At 38.1% G+C, this 17,925-nt stretch overlaps 1 protein-coding gene across 5 annotated transcripts in view; it reads left to right on the plus strand.

The window, feature by feature from the left end:
* The window catches only part of FER (FER tyrosine kinase), a 442,861-nt gene that overhangs the window by 126,180 nt on the left and 298,756 nt on the right, over positions 1–17,925 (plus strand). For 4 of the 5 annotated variants that reach the window (XR_009694249.1, XM_061152123.1, XM_061152124.1 and 1 more), the window contains exon 9: positions 10,174–10,363. Coding sequence is in view for 4 of the 5 variants with exons in the window: in XM_061152123.1 (XP_061008106.1) it covers positions 10,174–10,363 (190 nt within the window). In the remaining variant the exon portion in view is untranslated. Of the gene's footprint in view, positions 1–10,173; positions 10,364–10,527; positions 10,670–17,925 lie in introns of those variants that run through there. The other variant, XM_061152125.1, reaches the window with a different exon arrangement.

Raw genomic sequence — 17,925 nt, forward strand, 5'->3', positions numbered from 1 at the left:
CTGCCATAAGGATGTTGTCATCTGCATATCAGAGGTTATTGATATTTCTCCTGGCAGTCTTGATTCTGGCTTGTGCTTCATCCAGACCAGCATTTCACATGATATACACTGCATATAAATTAATAAAGCAGGGTGATAATACACAGCCTTGACATACTCCTTTCCCAGTTTTGAACCAGTCCATTGTTCTATGTATGGTTCTGTTTCTTCTTGACCTATATACAGATTTTTCTGGAGGCAGGTAAGGTGGTCTGGAATTCCCTTTTCTTTAAGAATTTTCCACAGTTTGTTGTGATCTAAACAGTCAGAGGCTTTAGTGTAGTCAATGATGGAGAAGTAGATATTTTTCTGGAACTCTCTACCTTTTTCTATGATCCAGCAGATGTTGGCAGTTTGATCTGTGCTTCTTCTGACTTTTCTAAATCATCTTGTACATTTGGAAGTTCTTGGTTCACATACTATAGAAGCCTAGCTTGAAGGAATTTGAGCATTACTTTGCTAGCATGTGAAATGAGTACAATAGTGCAGTAGTTTGAGCATTCTTTGGCATTGCCTTTCTCTGGGATTGGAATGAAAACTGACCTTTTCCAGTCCTGTGGCCACTGCTGAGTTCTCCAAATTTGCTAGCATATTGAGTGTAGCACTTTAACAGCATCATCTTTTAGGATTTTAAATAATTTAACTGGAATTCTATCACCTCCATTGACTTTGTTCGTGGTAATGCTTCCTAAGGCCCACTTGACTTCACACTCCAAGATGTCTGGCTCTAGGTGAATGAAGAGTTCCAGAGAATAGCAAAGAGAGATAAGAAAGCCTTCCTCAGTGATCAGTGCAAAGAAATAGAGGAAAACAATAGAATGGGAAAAATGAGAGATCTCTTCGAGAAAATTAGAGATACCAAGGGAACATTCCATGCAAAGATAGGGACAATGAAGGACAGATGTAGTACCGACCTAACAGAAGCAGAAGATATTAAGAAGAGGTGGCAAGAATACACAGAAGAACTATACAAAAAAGATCAATGACCTTTCAGCTAAATTCAGTTAAATCGCTCAGTTGTGTCCTACTTTTTGCAACCCCCAAGGACTTCAGCATGCCAGGCCTCCCTGTCTATCACCAACTCCTGGAGCTTGCTCAGTCTTATGCCCACTAAGTTGATGATGCCATCCAACCATCTCATCTGTTGTCCCCTTTTCCTCCTGCCTTCAATCTTTCCCAGCATCAGGGTCTTTTCCAGGGAGTCAGTTCTTTGCATCAGGTAGCCAAAGTATTAGAGTTTCAGCTTCAGCATCAGTCCTTCTAATGAATACTCAGGACTGATTTCCTTTAGGATTGACTAGTTTGGTCTCCTTGCAGTCCAAGGGACTCTCAAGAGTCTTTTCCAGCACCATGGTTCAAAAGCATCAGTCCTTCCAAACTCATCCATCATTATGGTCCAGCTCTCACATCCGTACATGACTACTGGAAAAACCATAGCTTTGACTAAATGGACCTTTGGTGGCAAAGTAATGCTGTCTAGGTTGGTCATAGCTTTTCTTCCAAGGAGTAAGCGTCTTTTAAGTTCATGACTGCAGACACCATCTACAGTGATTTTAGAGCCCAAGAAAATAAAGTCTCTCACTGTTTCCATTGTTTCCCCATTCATTTGCCATGAAGTGATGGGACCAGATACCATGATCTTCATTTTTTGAATGTTGTTTTTTAGGCCAGCTTTTTCACTCTCCTCTTTCAGAGGAAAGCGTAGACGCTTTCGGCCATAAGCGTGGTGTCATCTCCATATCTAAGGTTATTGATATTTCTCCCAGCAGTCTTGAATCCAGATTGTGCTTCATCCAGCTCAGCATTTCTCATGATGTACTCTGCATATAAGTTAAATAAACAAGGTGACTATATACAGCCTTTCCAGTATACAGTGTAAAGGCCGACAATACTCAATGACAATATTTACATCGCTAAATTTTGCAATTGTCTTACTCGACCTCCTCAAAGTATCTTTGCTGCCTTCTTTTCCCTTGGCCTTTGCGAACCAAGATACCAGCTCTTACTCCTCCCTTTCTGGCCCCTCCTTTATAAGCTCGTTCTCCCCCCAGCCAGTTTATTTTGGAGTTGCCCACGGCACGGCCCCAGGCCTTGCCGCCCTCCTTCCTGTGCTCTGCCCCGGGTGGTCCCCGAAGACGATGCTGCTTAGTACTCGAGCTCAGGTCTCCTCTGGGAATGCTGTGCCCACGTAATCGGTTGCTTACTTGACATGCCTCCTTGGATGTCTTAGTAGCACCCTACATTTCTCATGTCTAAGACTGAATTAAAAATCCCCTAAGTACAATCCAGCCCAGCCCAACCTAGTTCACTTTTAGTATTTTATTTATTTATTTTTCAATTTTGGTGAATGGCAACACCATCATTCTAGTATGGAACTCAGGTGAGTAGGAGCCTACTTCTCCCACTTAAAGTGAAAGTGAAGTCGCTCAGTCGTGTCCGGCTCTTTGCAGTGCCATGGACTGTAGCCCACCAGGCCCCTCTGTCCATGGGATTTTCCAGGCAAGAGTACTGGAGTGGGTTGCCATTTCCTCCTCCACTCCCACTTAATACTATGGCTCTTTTTACAACTTGGTATTATATGTCATATTGAAATTGTTGAGCCTTTTAAAGGCGAGAACAGGAAAATATGAGTTACTCTGGATATTCCTTTAATAAATATGAAAGTTTTCAGTATTGAATCAGGATTAGATTTTCTTTGGATTATAAAAATAAGTTTTATCAACCATTGCACATATAAAATTAAAAATATAATTATCTTTTGTTTTTCTTTATTTGCAACTGAATCTCTGCACATGTCTACCAATGACTAAGTAGTTCTACTTTTTACAGTTTTGTAAATGTACACATTGTAAATGACTCTTGTTTTAAAATTTGTTAGATATAAAGAAATACAGTAGGACCCTCTCACCAGCATGTCTGGTTATATATTGTTGGAGGAGACAATCTTCAAGGGTTATCTTAACCTAGAATTTGTGAGATTCTTTATTTTTTTGGTATGTTTTCTGGGCTCATATCTTCAGTTCTCTCGTCATCTGCATAATCAGTGTGATCCACATCTCTCCGCCTGTTTACACTTATCAGGAGATAAGAATGGGAGGCGAGGAGAGGAGGCTTAAAGGGTGATGGATGTATGGGAAACAACACTTCTTGAGTTCTTACTCTATTCCACACATTATGCTGGATATTTTATATATATTAGTTCACTTTAATGCTATCTTCACTATGTTCTCCATGTAATTATGTGGATTTTACCTTTAAGACTTAGAGAATTTAGATAACTTAAAGTCACACACCTAGGAAGGGATAGAAAACGCATGAGTTCCTCCTGACTCCAAAGTGTCTGTCTGATCACAGCAATTGCTTGATTTCATGATTTTAGTAGGGTTCTTAGGAAAGTAAGTTAGAAATGATAAATATGTCTGGAAGTTCAACAAATGAGTCCGGTTTAACCCAAGTTCTGTTTGCACTCTGTTATCATGGAGTTTTTGTTGTTAACTTCAGAGCATAATCTTGAAAATGTTGAAAATGTTAAGTATATTTATATAACTAAGTAGTCATTGTGAAATCTCATTAATTTAGACCTTGGTAGGGTTGAAGTTTGTCTTTGAACTATATGTTAAAATAATTTGCAAAACAAACAGTCTGAAATGAATTCTAGGGTAAATGTTTGCATTTCATCTTCTGAATATTTCTTAAACATTTCTATTTCTATATATGTCTGTTGCTGTTTAGTCACTAAGTCATGTCCAACTCTTTTGTGACTCCCATGGACTGTACCTGCCAGGTTCCTCTATCCATGGAAATTTCCAGGAAAGAATACTGCAGTGGATTGCCATTTCCTTCTCCAGGGGATCTTTTAGACCCAAGGCTCAAACCTACTTCTCCTGCATTGCAGACGGATTCTTTACCACTGAGCCACTGGGAAGCCCTGTATATATGTCTACAGATACTTATTTAAATGTATGAGTAAAAGCAATTTTCATCTAATTTCAAAGATTTATTTTTACTCCAGAACTTTTTTAGCTTCAAATATCATGTTAATTAAAAGTAATAAAACAATGAAACAAAACTACATTTCCCCCAATACTAAAAATATCCTATATATTTGCCTTCTTAAGTTATCTCCAAATTAATGAAATTATGTGAATTTTTACTTATTAGAAATAGCACTCATGTTCTTATGAAAGTATAACGTATGAGAGACTAATGTTAAAACCTTTGAATTTAGATTTGGCATAAGTTTTTCCAAAACATAGTAATAGTGAAAAAATAAACGACTCGCAAAATCATTTGGTAACTTTGATTCTTATAATTGAATTATATAAAGTGAAAAATGAACTTAAAGAATGGTTTTTATGTGACATTAAATTCACACTAAGAAACACAGATTTTTGGCTTATATAAATAATGCAGGTCTTAGTTGAAATATAGCTATTGCAAATTTTTATTTAAAGAAATAAGATGAAAGAAATAAAACCAACTTTTTGAAATGGTCTAATTTAATACAACACAAAGTGTCACTCTATTATACATATCTTTATTTATTACTTCCAAAACATATTTATTCAAGTGGAAGTAATATCCATTTTTTCCTGATTTATGATCCTTGACTACTGTATTAGAAAATAGTTTATGGGAAAATACACGAAGCATATGTCATTTATGACTCATTGGCATAAAGAACTGGTAATGTTGCTACTTGTTTTAATGCTTGATTTGACTCCAGAAAGTGAATGATAATTCAGTTTTGTATTGTTATGTACCATTATCACCTGGTACTTAAAAATACTTTACACATTGTAAAATCATAACTTTTAGAGCCATGTGGAATCTAGAGAGATCATTTGATCGTCTAATCTTGAAAATTATGTGATATCTGAGGGCCAGAAATTTTCAGAGACTTGCAAAGATTCACATCTAGCTTATAGTGAAGGTAATGCTTGAACCATCTGGAGTGTTGTTCTGGTTTGCAGATTCAGGTATCTGTTTTTTATTTTTGTCTCAGAATGTTTCTGTTGTATCTACTAGGTGCTATGAATGCAGTGAAAGGTAAGACATATGGGCACATGGCTCATGAAGCTTGTGCTTCTGTAGAGTAGACCAATAAAATGAGAAATTAACCATTTTGATAATTACTATGAAGCAAGGAGCTCAGGTAGAAGAATAACAGAGGAGCACTGACTTAACATAGGTGATCAGGGGTCTTCTAGGAAATGGCGTTTTTGCTGAGACCCGAGGGTAGAAGGGCTTCCCTGGTGGCTTAGATGGTAAAGAATCTGCCTGCAGTGCGGGAGACCTGGGATTGATTTCTGGCTCAGGAAGGTCCCCTGGATGAGGAAACAGCTGCCCGCTCCAGTACTCTTGCCTGGAGAATCCCACGGGCAGAGGGGCTTTGTGGGCTGCAGTCCGTGGGGTCGCGAAGAGTTGGACCCGACTGAGCATCTCTCGCTTTCACTTTAAGGACAGAAGCTGTCCTCCAAGTGAAGAGTGCGTGGGAAGAGTAGTCAGAAATGGGAGTGAACAGCACATGCAGAAGTCCTGATCCTTTCCACCTTTCAGGTTTATTTGTAGCTTCCTGTGCATCTTGTTTTATACAGTCATGCATTTATTATAATTAACTTACTGAAATATGTATAGCTTTTTTGTTGAATGGTGTTGTAAGCATATAAAATAATTAGTGATTACAGCAGTTTTTTTAAAAGGTAATTATTAAACAATAATAAGATGATAATGTATTTGAAATGGTCATTATACATAAAGGCCAGTGAACTTAATTGGATGAAGGTAATATTGCTCCTTAATTTTCTGATCAGATGTATTAACTAAAAGAAGTTTGGACTAGAACAATATAATACGGCATATATCTCTCCGAAATCTCATTGTTCTTAAAAACAACTAAATTAAAAGCCAGGATACTTATCTATTTACTTACTTGTTTAGTAAATTAAATTTTTATTTTATATTGGAATATACTTGATTTGTAATGTATTAGTGTCAGGGGTACAGCAAAGTGATTCATTTATCTGCATATATATATCCATCCTGTTTCAAATTATTTTCTTATGTCGGTTAATACAGGATATTGAGTAGACTTCCCTGTGCTATACAGTAGGTCCTTGTTGATTATGTACTTTATTTATAGTCCAGTTCAGTTCAGTTCAGTCACTCAGTCGTGTCCGACTCTTTGCGACCCCATGAGTTGCAGCATGCCAGGCCTCCCTGTCCATCACCACCTCTCGGAGTTTACCCAGACCCATGTCCAATGAGTCAGTGATGCCATCCAGCCATCTCATCCTCTGTCGTTCCCTTCTCCTCCTGCCTCCAATTCCTCTCAGCATCAGGGTGTTTTCCAATGAGTCAACTCTTCACATGAGGTGGACAGAGTATTGGTGTTTCAGCTTCAGCATCAGTCCTTCTAATGAACACCCAGTTGGATCTCCTTGTAGTCCAAGGGACTCTCAAGAGTCTTCTCCAACACTACAGTTCAAAAGTGTCAATTCTTCTGCGCTCAGCTTTCTTCACCATCCAACTCTCACATCCATACATGACTACTGGAAAAACCATAGCCTTGACTAGACGGACCTTTGTTGGCAAAGAAATGTCTCTGCTTTTTAACATGCTCTCTAGGTTGGTCATAACTTTCCTTCCAAGGAGTAAGCATCTTTTAATTTCATGGCTGCATTAACCATCGGCAGTGATTTTGGAGCCCCCCAAAATAAAGTCAGCCACTGTTTCCCCATCTGTTTCCCATTGTTTATAGTAGAGTGTATATATATGAATCCCAAACTCCTGATTTATCCCTCTCTGCCACCTTCTTTGGTGATCATAAGTTTGTTTTCTACATCTGTGAGTCTTTTTCTGTTTTATAAATAAGTTCATTTCTATCATTTCTGTTTTAGAGTCTATATGTAAGTGATATCATATGATATTTGCCTATATTCTGATTTATTTCACTTAGTATGATAATCACTAGGTCCAACCATGTTGCTGCAAATGGCAGTATTTCATTCTTTTTTATGGCTGCATAGTATTCCATTTATGTATTTCTTATTCTTGGTGTTAGGATAGTGTCTCAAAATGTCCAAGTGATTGCTTATATGGCACAATAGATATTTAGAACTCCTGAATAAGTATTATAAAAGGCCTGTTTGTAAAAGAGATTATATAAGAACCCAAGGTAGATGAGATAATAAAAACCTCACATTCCAACAGGAAGGGCCAATAGTAGTGAAACTTTTTTTTTCTCTTTTTGCTTGCATCGTGTGGCTTGTAGCATGTCAGTTCTCCAACCAGGGATTGAACCTAGGCTGTGGCAGTGAAAGTGCTGAATCCTAACCACTAGACTCTCAGGGAACTCCCAGTGATACATATTTTTAAATTAATTTTTAATGGAGATAATTACCATTGGAGAAGGAAATGGCAACCTACTCCAGTATTCTTGCCTGGAGAATCCCATGGACAGAGAAGCCTGGTGGGCTACAGTCCATAGGTTTGCAGAAAGTTGGATATGACTGAGTGACTATCACTCACTCATATCGTTGGAAGACTTAATGCAGAAAGATCCCATAAACCCTATGCCAATGCAGGAGACATAAGAGACATAGCTTTGATCCATAAATTGGGAAGATCCCCTGGAGGAGCAATCCACTCCAGTATTCTTGCCTGGAGAACCCCATGGCCAGAAGAGTCTGACAGGCTACAGTCCCTAGGGTCACAAAGAGTCAGACACGACTGAGGCGTCTTGCATGCATGCACATACCATTATACATTCCCACTAGCAATGTGTTGGTGATAATCTCTCCTCATCTTCACCAGCATTTGATATTGTCATTACTTTTTATCTGAGCCATTCTGTTAAATCTGTACTGATGTATTGTGTTTAAAATTTAAGACTTTTTTAGAGGAGTTGAAATTTCACAGCAAAACTGAGGGAAAGGTACAGAGATTTCTGATATCCCTCTCCTCCCACAATACATAGTCTTCCACATTATCAGCACTGCCTACCAGAGCATCAGATTTGTTACAGTTGATGAATCTAGAATGACAGATTCTTATCATTCTAAGTCCCTAGTCTACATTGAGTTTCACTCTTGGTGTTGTACATTCTGTGGGTTTGAATTAATGTGTAATGACGTATGCCCATCATTATGGCATCGTATAGGGCGTTTTTACTAAGATATTCCGTGCCCCACACGTTCATCCATCCCCCATCCCCAGCTGTTGGTAGCCGTGACCCTTTTACTGTCTGTATAGTTTTGCCTTGTACAGAATGTCACATAGTTGGAATCATGCATTATGTAGCCTTTCAGATTGGCTTCTTTCACTTAATAATGTCCTTTTACGGGTCCTCCATGTCTTCAGTGGTCTAGTAGCTTGTTTCTTTTGAGTCATGAAAAGTATTCCCCTGGAGTTATCCTTTCTTCTGATGACTGACATATTGGTTGCTTCCTAGTTTTGGCAGTTATGAGTAGCTGCTGTAAATATCCATGTGTGGCTTTTGTGTGAGCGTAAGTTTGCAGCTCCTCTGGGTAAACAGCAGGGAATAGGACTGCTGGATCACATGGTGGAAGCATGCCTAGTTTGCGGGAAGCTGCCAGTCTGTCTTCCAGAGGGGCTGTACCTGTGCACCCCAGTCAGTAATCCCAGTCCACACCTTCTCCAGCGTTTGGCGTTGTCAGTGTTCCGGGGTTTGGCCTTTCTCCTAAATGTCTAATACTCTCTCATGGTTGTTTCAATTTGCATTTTCCTGATGGCATATAATGTGAAGCATTTTCTCATATGCTTATTTGTCATCTGTACATCTTCTTTGGTAAGGTATCTGTTAAGGTCTTTGGCTCATTTTTTAAGAAGTTTGCTTGTTTTCTTATTATTGAAATTTAAGGAGTCTTCGTATATGTTGGATAGCAGTCCTTTATCAGATATGTCTTTTGTAAATCTCTTCTCCTGGTCTGTGTCTTATCTTCTCATGTTTTTGATCAATTATTTAAAATGACGGGTAATTGATTTACAATTGTATTAATTTCTCCTGTACAGCAAACTGATTTAGTTATACACAAATATACTTTTAAAAAATGTTCTTTTCCAGGACGGTTTGTCACAGAGTGTTGAATATAGTTCTCTATGTTATGCAGTAGGACCATGTTGCCTATGTTCGCTTCTATGGTTTTTAGACATCTTGTTTTACATTTAAGTCTGTAGGCCATTTTAAGTTTATTTTGTGTGTGGTGAGCGTGTGTAACCTCATCAGTTTACATGCCCTGTCCAACTTTCCCAGCAGCATTTGCTGAAGAGACTGTCTTTTTCCAGACTGTTATTAACTTTCCAGACTGTTATTAACTTGCTTTCAGCAGTGCACGGCACAGTTCTTTCAGATACTAATATACTAAGTATGACAGCATTTTCAAGGTGCTCCTCACCACTGCTGCCTGTTTTCTTAAGGCTTTACGATGGGCAGATTAATTTGAAATTCCTATTAGGGACAGCCTTGAAGGGTAAAAAAAATCACAGTAAGGTAACGTGTGACCTCTGTAGTTCTCTAAAGGAGGAATGAAGAGGTCTACTGTCTTTATAGTGGTGTATATTGCAAAGATTTGAGGACTTACACTTGTTTAGTCCTTGTCAGGAAAACTTTCCCTAGCTCTAAGCACACAATCCTCACAATAGGCACACAGCTTGCTTCCAACTGTCACTTTGATTTGATTTATTCTTCTCTAGGCACAGATCTGATTTTAGCTATATTCCATTTGAGATTTGAAATAAATTAAGATTCTGCTTCAGTCATATTAATTCACTTTAGTCTCTACATTTCTAGACCAAAATGTCTGTACTTTGTGAGGTAGACGGTTTAGCTATAAAATAAAATGAGTGCCATAGATCGTAATAATTTGAAAGCATTTTGAATTTGGTTTTTGCTTCCAAACACTTCCTTCAATTTTGTTAATGCTAGCGTTTAACAACTACTGTGATGACTCAAAATCTGTTTAGTTTCATAATTCTTAGAGTTCTGAAAGACTCTTACAAAGAGGAAAATGAAGAAAGGAACGTAATCTACATATATACAGTATATAGTTTCCTTCAAAGTCTTTATTTCTGAAAGTAGTTGAAATAGCTTATATTAAATGTGTTCTCTTTTAGCATTGTACTTCTGCTAAGCCAAAAACAGGCCCTTGAAGAGCTGAAGCAGTCAGTCCAGCAGCTGAGATGCACCGAGGCGAAGTTTACAGCACAGAAAGAACTGCTGGAGCAAAAGGTGCAGGAAAACGACGGGAAAGAGCCGCCTCCAGTCGTCAATTATGAAGAAGACGCACGATCGGTTACGTCTATGGTAAGCAAAGAGGAAACGAATGAGAAACTTGAGAGAGTTGTATATAGGTAATAAGTGAGTGCAAAAATTAATTTGGGCTGCTATAACAAGTTGTTACTCTTGTTAATATGCAGGTCCTATTAAACTTGTGTGTAAATGCAAAATAAACTTGTTGGTCACCTCAGGTCACCTGGAGAGCGCTTTCAGAAACCACCTGTAGAGTCAGAGGAAAAAGCTCTTCTCTTGCCTTTAAGTCTGAAAACAAAGACTGCAATTGTTTTTATTCCTGGGATACAGCAGGAAGGTAGGGTGTTATTCTTAAGGTAGAAATAAAAAATAAGAAAAAGATATTTATTAATTTTTTCTTATTAAGAACAGTAGACGTTTATCTGAGATTGATGACGTTTTTATTGTTTTCACAATATAAAACATTGATTTTCCTTAAAAAGATTTTTTCTTATAAATATCTTTTAACTACAATAAACACATTTAAATCTAGCAACTAACAATTCAACTTTATTTTATATAGATTTATTAACTGTTTAAGAATGCTTGGTGTAAATACGTTTTCTCTCTTCCCTTTCTTTCCTCCTCCTTTCATCTTATGTTGGTGGTTTCTATCAAACGACAATTTTGACACCCATGAGTCATTTGGAAATATCTCCAGACATGTTTGATTTTCCCAGCTGGTGGATGCTCTTGATATCTAGTTGATAGAGGCCAGTGATGCTGCTAAATATCACACAGTGCCCATCACAGCCCCTCTTCTTATTCCCAACAAAGAAATACTCAACCTCAGAGGTTAACAATGCCAGGGTTGAAAAAGCCTGAGCTGTGTCCTTGGTTTTTTCTGAGTAACTGGATGCAGTCCATAAGTAGAACTGTTACAGTTAATGATACTATAGATGATATTTGAATAATTTTTAGTTTATGTTATTCTAAGTAGTATAGTTTGATTGTTAAATGAATTCACAGGAAATGTCTCCATAGGAAAAAAGATTGCATTTCAAATTTCCAATTCCAGATAAATCTGGATATGAATATGAAGTGTTTAAATTATCATGATTATTGCAATTTTTAAATTAATTGAGCCATAGTGATCTATGCAGTACATTGTGAATTATAATTTTTTACTCTCCTTTACTGTCCTATGAGATAATAAGGATCTTATTATATAGACCAAGGACCCTACTAGGTTAATTTTCTTATTTCATGATTTTTGGCAACTATTTGGTATATGCCTTTTTTTTTCAGAGAAACTTCTGAAGGTTATTCTTTTGCTTGGCTTTCAGGCCTTAGTAAAGCTTTTATTCTCTGAGTATGGTTTGTGATATTTCCTTGTCCCCATGTGGCTGTGGAAGTGGTTACTTCATAGCCTGACTTAGTGGTAGATTGTCACTAAAGGGTAGCATATCTCCATTTTATAACTACAACTAAAATATAGAGTTTGGAATTTAAAACATAACAGTTCATTAAGTGTTTCATTAAGAACTCATAATCCTTTAGCGTTTTATCTTTGATAATCATTGAAGAAGAGGTTTTTCAATAAATGAATAAACAGTGTTTTAAAGAGTACAGTTTGTGATCCCAAGGGGCACTAGTAGTAAAAACCCTCCTGCTGGTGCAGGAGAAACAAGAGATGTGGTTTGATGCCTGGATTGGGAAGATCCCCTAGAGGAGGGCATGGAAACCCACTCCAGTATTCTTGCCTGGAGAAGCCCTTGGACAGAGGAGCCTGGCCAGTAATGGTCCATAGGGTCGCAAAGAGTTGAACTGAAACACAGCATAGTACAGTTTAAGAGACTAAACTGCTTCCTGGTGCTTTCAAGCCTTCTCTTGTACCCACTTATTAAATGCTGAGAATGTCTTGTGAACTTCTAGAAAGTGATGTCAGGTGCTTCATTTTACCCAATTTATTTTAAATAGCTGAAATGCTGTTTGTTTCTATACATCTTATCTCTTCATTGGAGCAATGCCTTTAGTAAGTTTTTAAGCGATTTACAAAGAAATGCTGTGTGTAGTTTAAAGTAATAAAGTAACATTTTATAAATCAAACAGGACATTCCACCAATTGATGCCAATTAATGAGGTTCTACAGTATGTTTTATAAAACAAGTAAAAACTATTCTCAGTTCGTAGTTCTTACAACTAAATAATACTCCCACATATATCAGTGAAATTTTTGCATAATTCAACCTTTCAGTAATAATTAGAATATAACTTTCCATTTTATTCAAAAAGTCAAAATATTAAAACTATAAATGGTTTTTCCCCAAATGTCTCTTTAAGCATTATGAGTAATTTTACCAAAATGCTTGAAATTCAGGTAAGCAGGCCCATTGGTTTTTCCTCTTTATAAATTCTATCTTTATAAATGATATCTTTGTATTTCAATAAGGGAAATTTAGTTGAGTATTGGAAGAATTTCCACAAGGAAAATTTAGTTGAATATTGGAAGAATTGGAAGAACTAAAAATGAAACCATAACAGTGAGAAATAGTAAAGCTTGGCCTAAATATTCTTTAAGAGTAAGTATTAACTATTGTGTGCTGTACTTAGTCGCTTAGTTGTGTCCAACTGTTTGTGACCCTGGGGACTGCAGCCCGCCAGGCTCCTCTGTCCATGGGATTCTCCGGGCAAGAGTACTGGAGTGGGTTGCCAGGCCCTCTTCCAGGGGATCTGCCCAACCCAGGGATCGAACCCAGGTCTCCTGCTTTGCAGGTGGATTCTCTACCATCTGGACACTGGGGAAGCCCAAGAACACTGCAGTGAGTAGCCTGTCCCTTCTTCCAGGGGATCTTCCCGACCCAGGAATGGAACCGGGGTCTCCTGATGGCAGGTGGATTCTTTACTAGCTGAGCTACCAGGGAAGCCCATTAACTATTCTACATTTCCTAGTTATTGGCGGTGTTAACCAAAACACAGACTCCTCAGTAGTGATTGCTTCTGTGCAAGAGCGTCCTTAAGGAACTGTTCTGCTGAGATGGGCCATAGATGATATATTCTTAGAAAAATTCTAAGGTGATTCAGATACATGGTTAGAAGTCTAGTTAGGCTCTTAGATGTATTGATGTTTATTTCAACTTTTAATTTTATGAGAATTAAGGCCCATCTGTTAATTTACAGAAATCTAAAAAATTGTGTAGGCAAGTAATATAAACATTTTTGCCAGGAAAGCAAGAGTGAAAGTTGCTCAATTGTGTCCAAACTCTTTGTGACCCCACAGACTGTAGCCCACCAGGCTCCTCTGTCCATGTAATTTTCCAGGCAAGAATACTGGAGTGGGTAGCCATTCCCTTCTCTAGGGGATCTTCCCGACCCAGGGATTGAACTCGATTCTTCTTCATTGCAGGCAGATTCTTAACTGTCTGAGTCACCAGGGAAGCCGATCCTCTAATGTTGTCTTTTTCACCTAAGTCTAATTTTGGCCAAAATACTAAGGAGAAAATGATAAATGTCAAGTGTTGAACAGTAAGGGCTTCCTTGGTAGCTCAGACAGTCGGGACTCTGCCTGCAAAGCAGGAGACGTGAGTTCGATGCCTGGAAAAAGAAATAGCTACCCTCTACAGTATTCTTGCCTAGAGAATTTCATGGCCAGAGGAGACTCGCAGGCTACAGTCCACGGAGTCACGAAGAGTCTGACACGACTGAGCAACTAACACAACAGAAACATCACACAGTCGTTCTCTATTACTTGTGGACACGTATGTTTCATTTATACACTTAAAGTGGTATTTATTGATCACCTACTGTGTGTCAAAGATATTTTCAGATGCTTGTAATAGTGAATAAAACTAATGAAGACTCTTTCTTGGGAGTTACATTCTATGCTGAGTGGCACATAATAAATAAACTATATATTATATTGGAAGATGCTAAATGCCAGGGCATAAAAACAAAGCAGGATATATGCTGCTTTAATAACTGCAAAAGAGTGAATGTTATTAAATAAATATAATATATTCCTACTACATAAAATAAAAATAGTAGATAAAATATCTCATGCTTACCATGCAGAGGCATCCACTGATCAATTTTTACACAAGAAAGTGACATTTGACCAAAACCTTGAACTGGGAAGCTAGTAAACTAAACTGCTTAATTTCTGGGGAAACAACATTCTAGTCAGAGGATGTGTTTATTTCAAAGGCAAAGGCAGGGACCTATCTGGACTGTCTGGGGTACAGTGAGGAACTCTGAGCCGGGGGAGCTGAGAGGATAGGGAATGAGAGTGAGAAGCGGTGAGAGCAGGTCTCAGGCCCCGGGAACATAATGAAGGGTCACTCGTTTTCTGTGAATGAAAGGGGGAGCCACTGGATGAGGAGGTTATAACTGAAGATGGACACACTCTGACTTGTGATTTCAGTGATCGCTGTGTCGATAATGTACTTAAAGGTAATAAGACTGGAAGAATAGGGTTTTTACCTATTCTTTTTTTTTTTGATATATTTAAAAATTTTTTTTTTTCTTCTTTTTTTTGATATTTTTACCTATCAACGCAGGTGATAGAATATGACAGTTAGAGTGAGGATGGTGTCACGGGAGGCAGTGAGAAGTGATTCGTTATGAGTATGTTTTGATGCTTGAAAGTGAAAGTGAAGTTGCTCATTCATGTCCGACTCTTTGCGACCCCATGGACTTTATTAGAGCCCACCAGGCTCCTCTGTGCATGGGATTTTCCAAACAAGAGTACTGGAGTGCGTTGCCGCTTCCTTCCCAAGGGGATCTTCCCAAACCCGGGATGGAACCTGGGTCTGCTGCATTGCAGGCAGACGCTTTTACCGTCTGAGCCACCAGGGAAGCCCATGAGATTTCCTGTGGGTTAAGTGTTGGGTGTGAGAGAAAGGAGTCCAGGACAATTGCAAGGTTTTGAGGAGGAGGAGCTCTAGAGGAATAGAATTTGTTTCAAGTGCGTGGAAAGACTACGCACAGAGCGGCCTTGATGAGGAAGAGCACGGGTTCCATTTGTCTTTCCAAAAAGAAAGAAAACTGAAAAACACCCAATCAGTGTAGAAATTTGGTAGTTCCAGAGTGTGTTTTGGACTGGAGATATACATTTGAGAGTTTCAGGCATCAAATGGTGTTTAAAAGTATTTGACCATAGAAGGTCACCAAGTGAAAGAAGGTAGAGAAGAAAAGGGAAGCAAGGGCTGCACTCTGGGGGCACTGCAAGCTAGATCTGGACAAGGAGGAGTCAGCAAGAAACTGAGGAGGAATGGCCAGTGAGGCAGTTGAAAGTCAAGAGAGTTTGGTGTCCTCGAAGTATATTCCAAGGAGAAATGAGTTCTGTAGTTTGGGACCTGCCAGGGTAGGGCACTTCCCGACTTAACTGCAGGACTTTATTAAACTTTCTGTATCAAATGCACAAGAGGAGATCTATAGCACAGAATGCTCTCTTTCTGGAAATACTGGTCTCATCCTTTCTCAATCCTTCTTCAGAGTGTCCTGAAGGGACCACTTGCCTCTTGGCAAAACTCTATTAGCCTTTGCCCTGCTTCATTCCGTACTCCAAGGCCAAATTTGCCTGTTACTCCAGGTGTTTCTTGACTTCCTACTTTTGCATTTCAGCCCCCTATAATGAAAAGGACATCCCTTTTGGGTGTTAGTTCTAAAAGGTCTTATAGATCTTCATAGAACCGTTCAACTTCAGCTTCTTCAGCGTTACTGGTTCAGGCATAGGCTTGGATTACCGTGATATTGAATGGTTTGCCTTGGAAACAAACAGAGATCATTCTTTTGTTTTTGAGATTGCATCCAAGTACTGCATTTTGGACTCTCTTGTTGACTCTGATGGCTACTCCATTTCTTCTAAGGGATTCCTGCCCACAGTAGTAGATATAATGGTCATCTGAATTAAATTCACCCATTCCAGTCCATTTTAGTTTGCTGATTCCTAAAATGTTGACATTCACTCTTGCCATCTCCTGTTTGACCACTTCCAATTTGCCTTGATTCATGGACATAACATTCCAGGTTCCTATGCAATATTGCTCTTTACAACATCAGACCTTGCTTCTATCACCAGCCACACCCACAGCTGGGTATTGCTTTGGCTCCATCCCTTCATTCTTTCTGGAGTTATTTCTTCACTGATCCCCAGTAGCATATTGGGCACCTACCGACCTTGGGAGTTCTTCTTTCAGTGTCCTATCATTTTGCCTTTTCATACTGTTCATGGGGTTCTCAAGGCAAGAACACTGAAGTGGTTTGCCATTGCCTTCTCTAGTGGACCACATTCTATATAGCAGCGAGTACATTAGGCCAAATATAATAATTTTTGTTCAATCTCCTTTATATGTCAAATATATCTAGAATTGATGGCACCATGGAATGAGTTCTTTTTAAATGTTTTTAGCTATACTGTAAGATAATTGCCTTTACTTTGATGTTTCTGAAGTTGTACATTTTAAGCCCTGTTACTAGAGCAATGCACAATATAAATTTATCTTCTCTATGTATTTTATTGATTTCTGCTTAATTGAACAGCACTGTCAATAAAATCCTGTTTTGTTACATTTCAACCAACAAAATATCTTGTTTGTTGACTAAATATTGTCTGCCCTTGTGATTCACTGGTAATTCATTTTACCATAGTGTTCAATGTATTTTCAGGTTTATAGTTAGTCCCTAAATTGGCATGCTCTCAGTTGAGATGTCATATTGACAACATTATCGAAGCTTTACCTGTTTTCATCATCAGGTACATTTTCTTTCGTTAAACATATAAGGTAAATGTTAATTCCAAGCCTTACTATCAAATGTGCTGAGAGAAGTGCCAGACTAAGGACAGGAGACCTGAGTTGAGCTTTGCCTCTGTTGTGGAACTCCTGTGAGGTTATTTAGCCATTCTGAGGTTTTTTTTTTTCCATAAAAGGAGAAAATGTGTACCCAACTTGTCTGCCAGGATTTCTGTGACACTGAAATGAGATTATGCAAAGTACTCTATGTTTTATGAAATACTGTTAAAACACGTTTCTATTTCATTTTTTTTCTAATAATGTACCTTAGTTCACATTAATTTGTTAGATACTTACTGAGTTCTTAATTATGAATTGTAGATATTTTTGTTGGATTATCTTTTCTATTTCTTATTTATGAAGGCAAAAATCATAATTAATTTCTCTGAATATGTAGAACATATGCACGCACAGGGGTCTAAGTGTCCTTTTGTTAGCCCTCAGTTCGCTACCTCAGAGGTAACTTTCCAAAAGCATTGTATGCAAATATAAACATGAATTTGTATTACATGTTTTCTGCTCTTTTGACATAACTGGTAAAGCATATAACAATACTGTTCTGTTTACTTTTCTGCTTAATATATTTTAAATATCATTTACAACAGTGAATATACACTTCTTTCTTTCATTTATTTGTTCAACAAATAAGTATTTATTTCATGTCAGATATCAGGTTCCATTTTAACTTCTGAGGATGCAGTAGTAAACAAAATAAACTTTTTATTTTGTTCTCATGGACCTTTCACTCTTAACTGAAGGAGACAGCAGTAAATTTATATATCTGTATGTGTGTGTACACACATACACACATAGTCAGATGGTGGTAAGTTCTTTGGAGAAAATAAA

This window comes from Dama dama, chromosome 9 (assembly GCF_033118175.1).
Source record: "Dama dama isolate Ldn47 chromosome 9, ASM3311817v1, whole genome shotgun sequence".
NCBI classification, from domain to species: domain Eukaryota; kingdom Metazoa; phylum Chordata; class Mammalia; order Artiodactyla; family Cervidae; genus Dama; species Dama dama.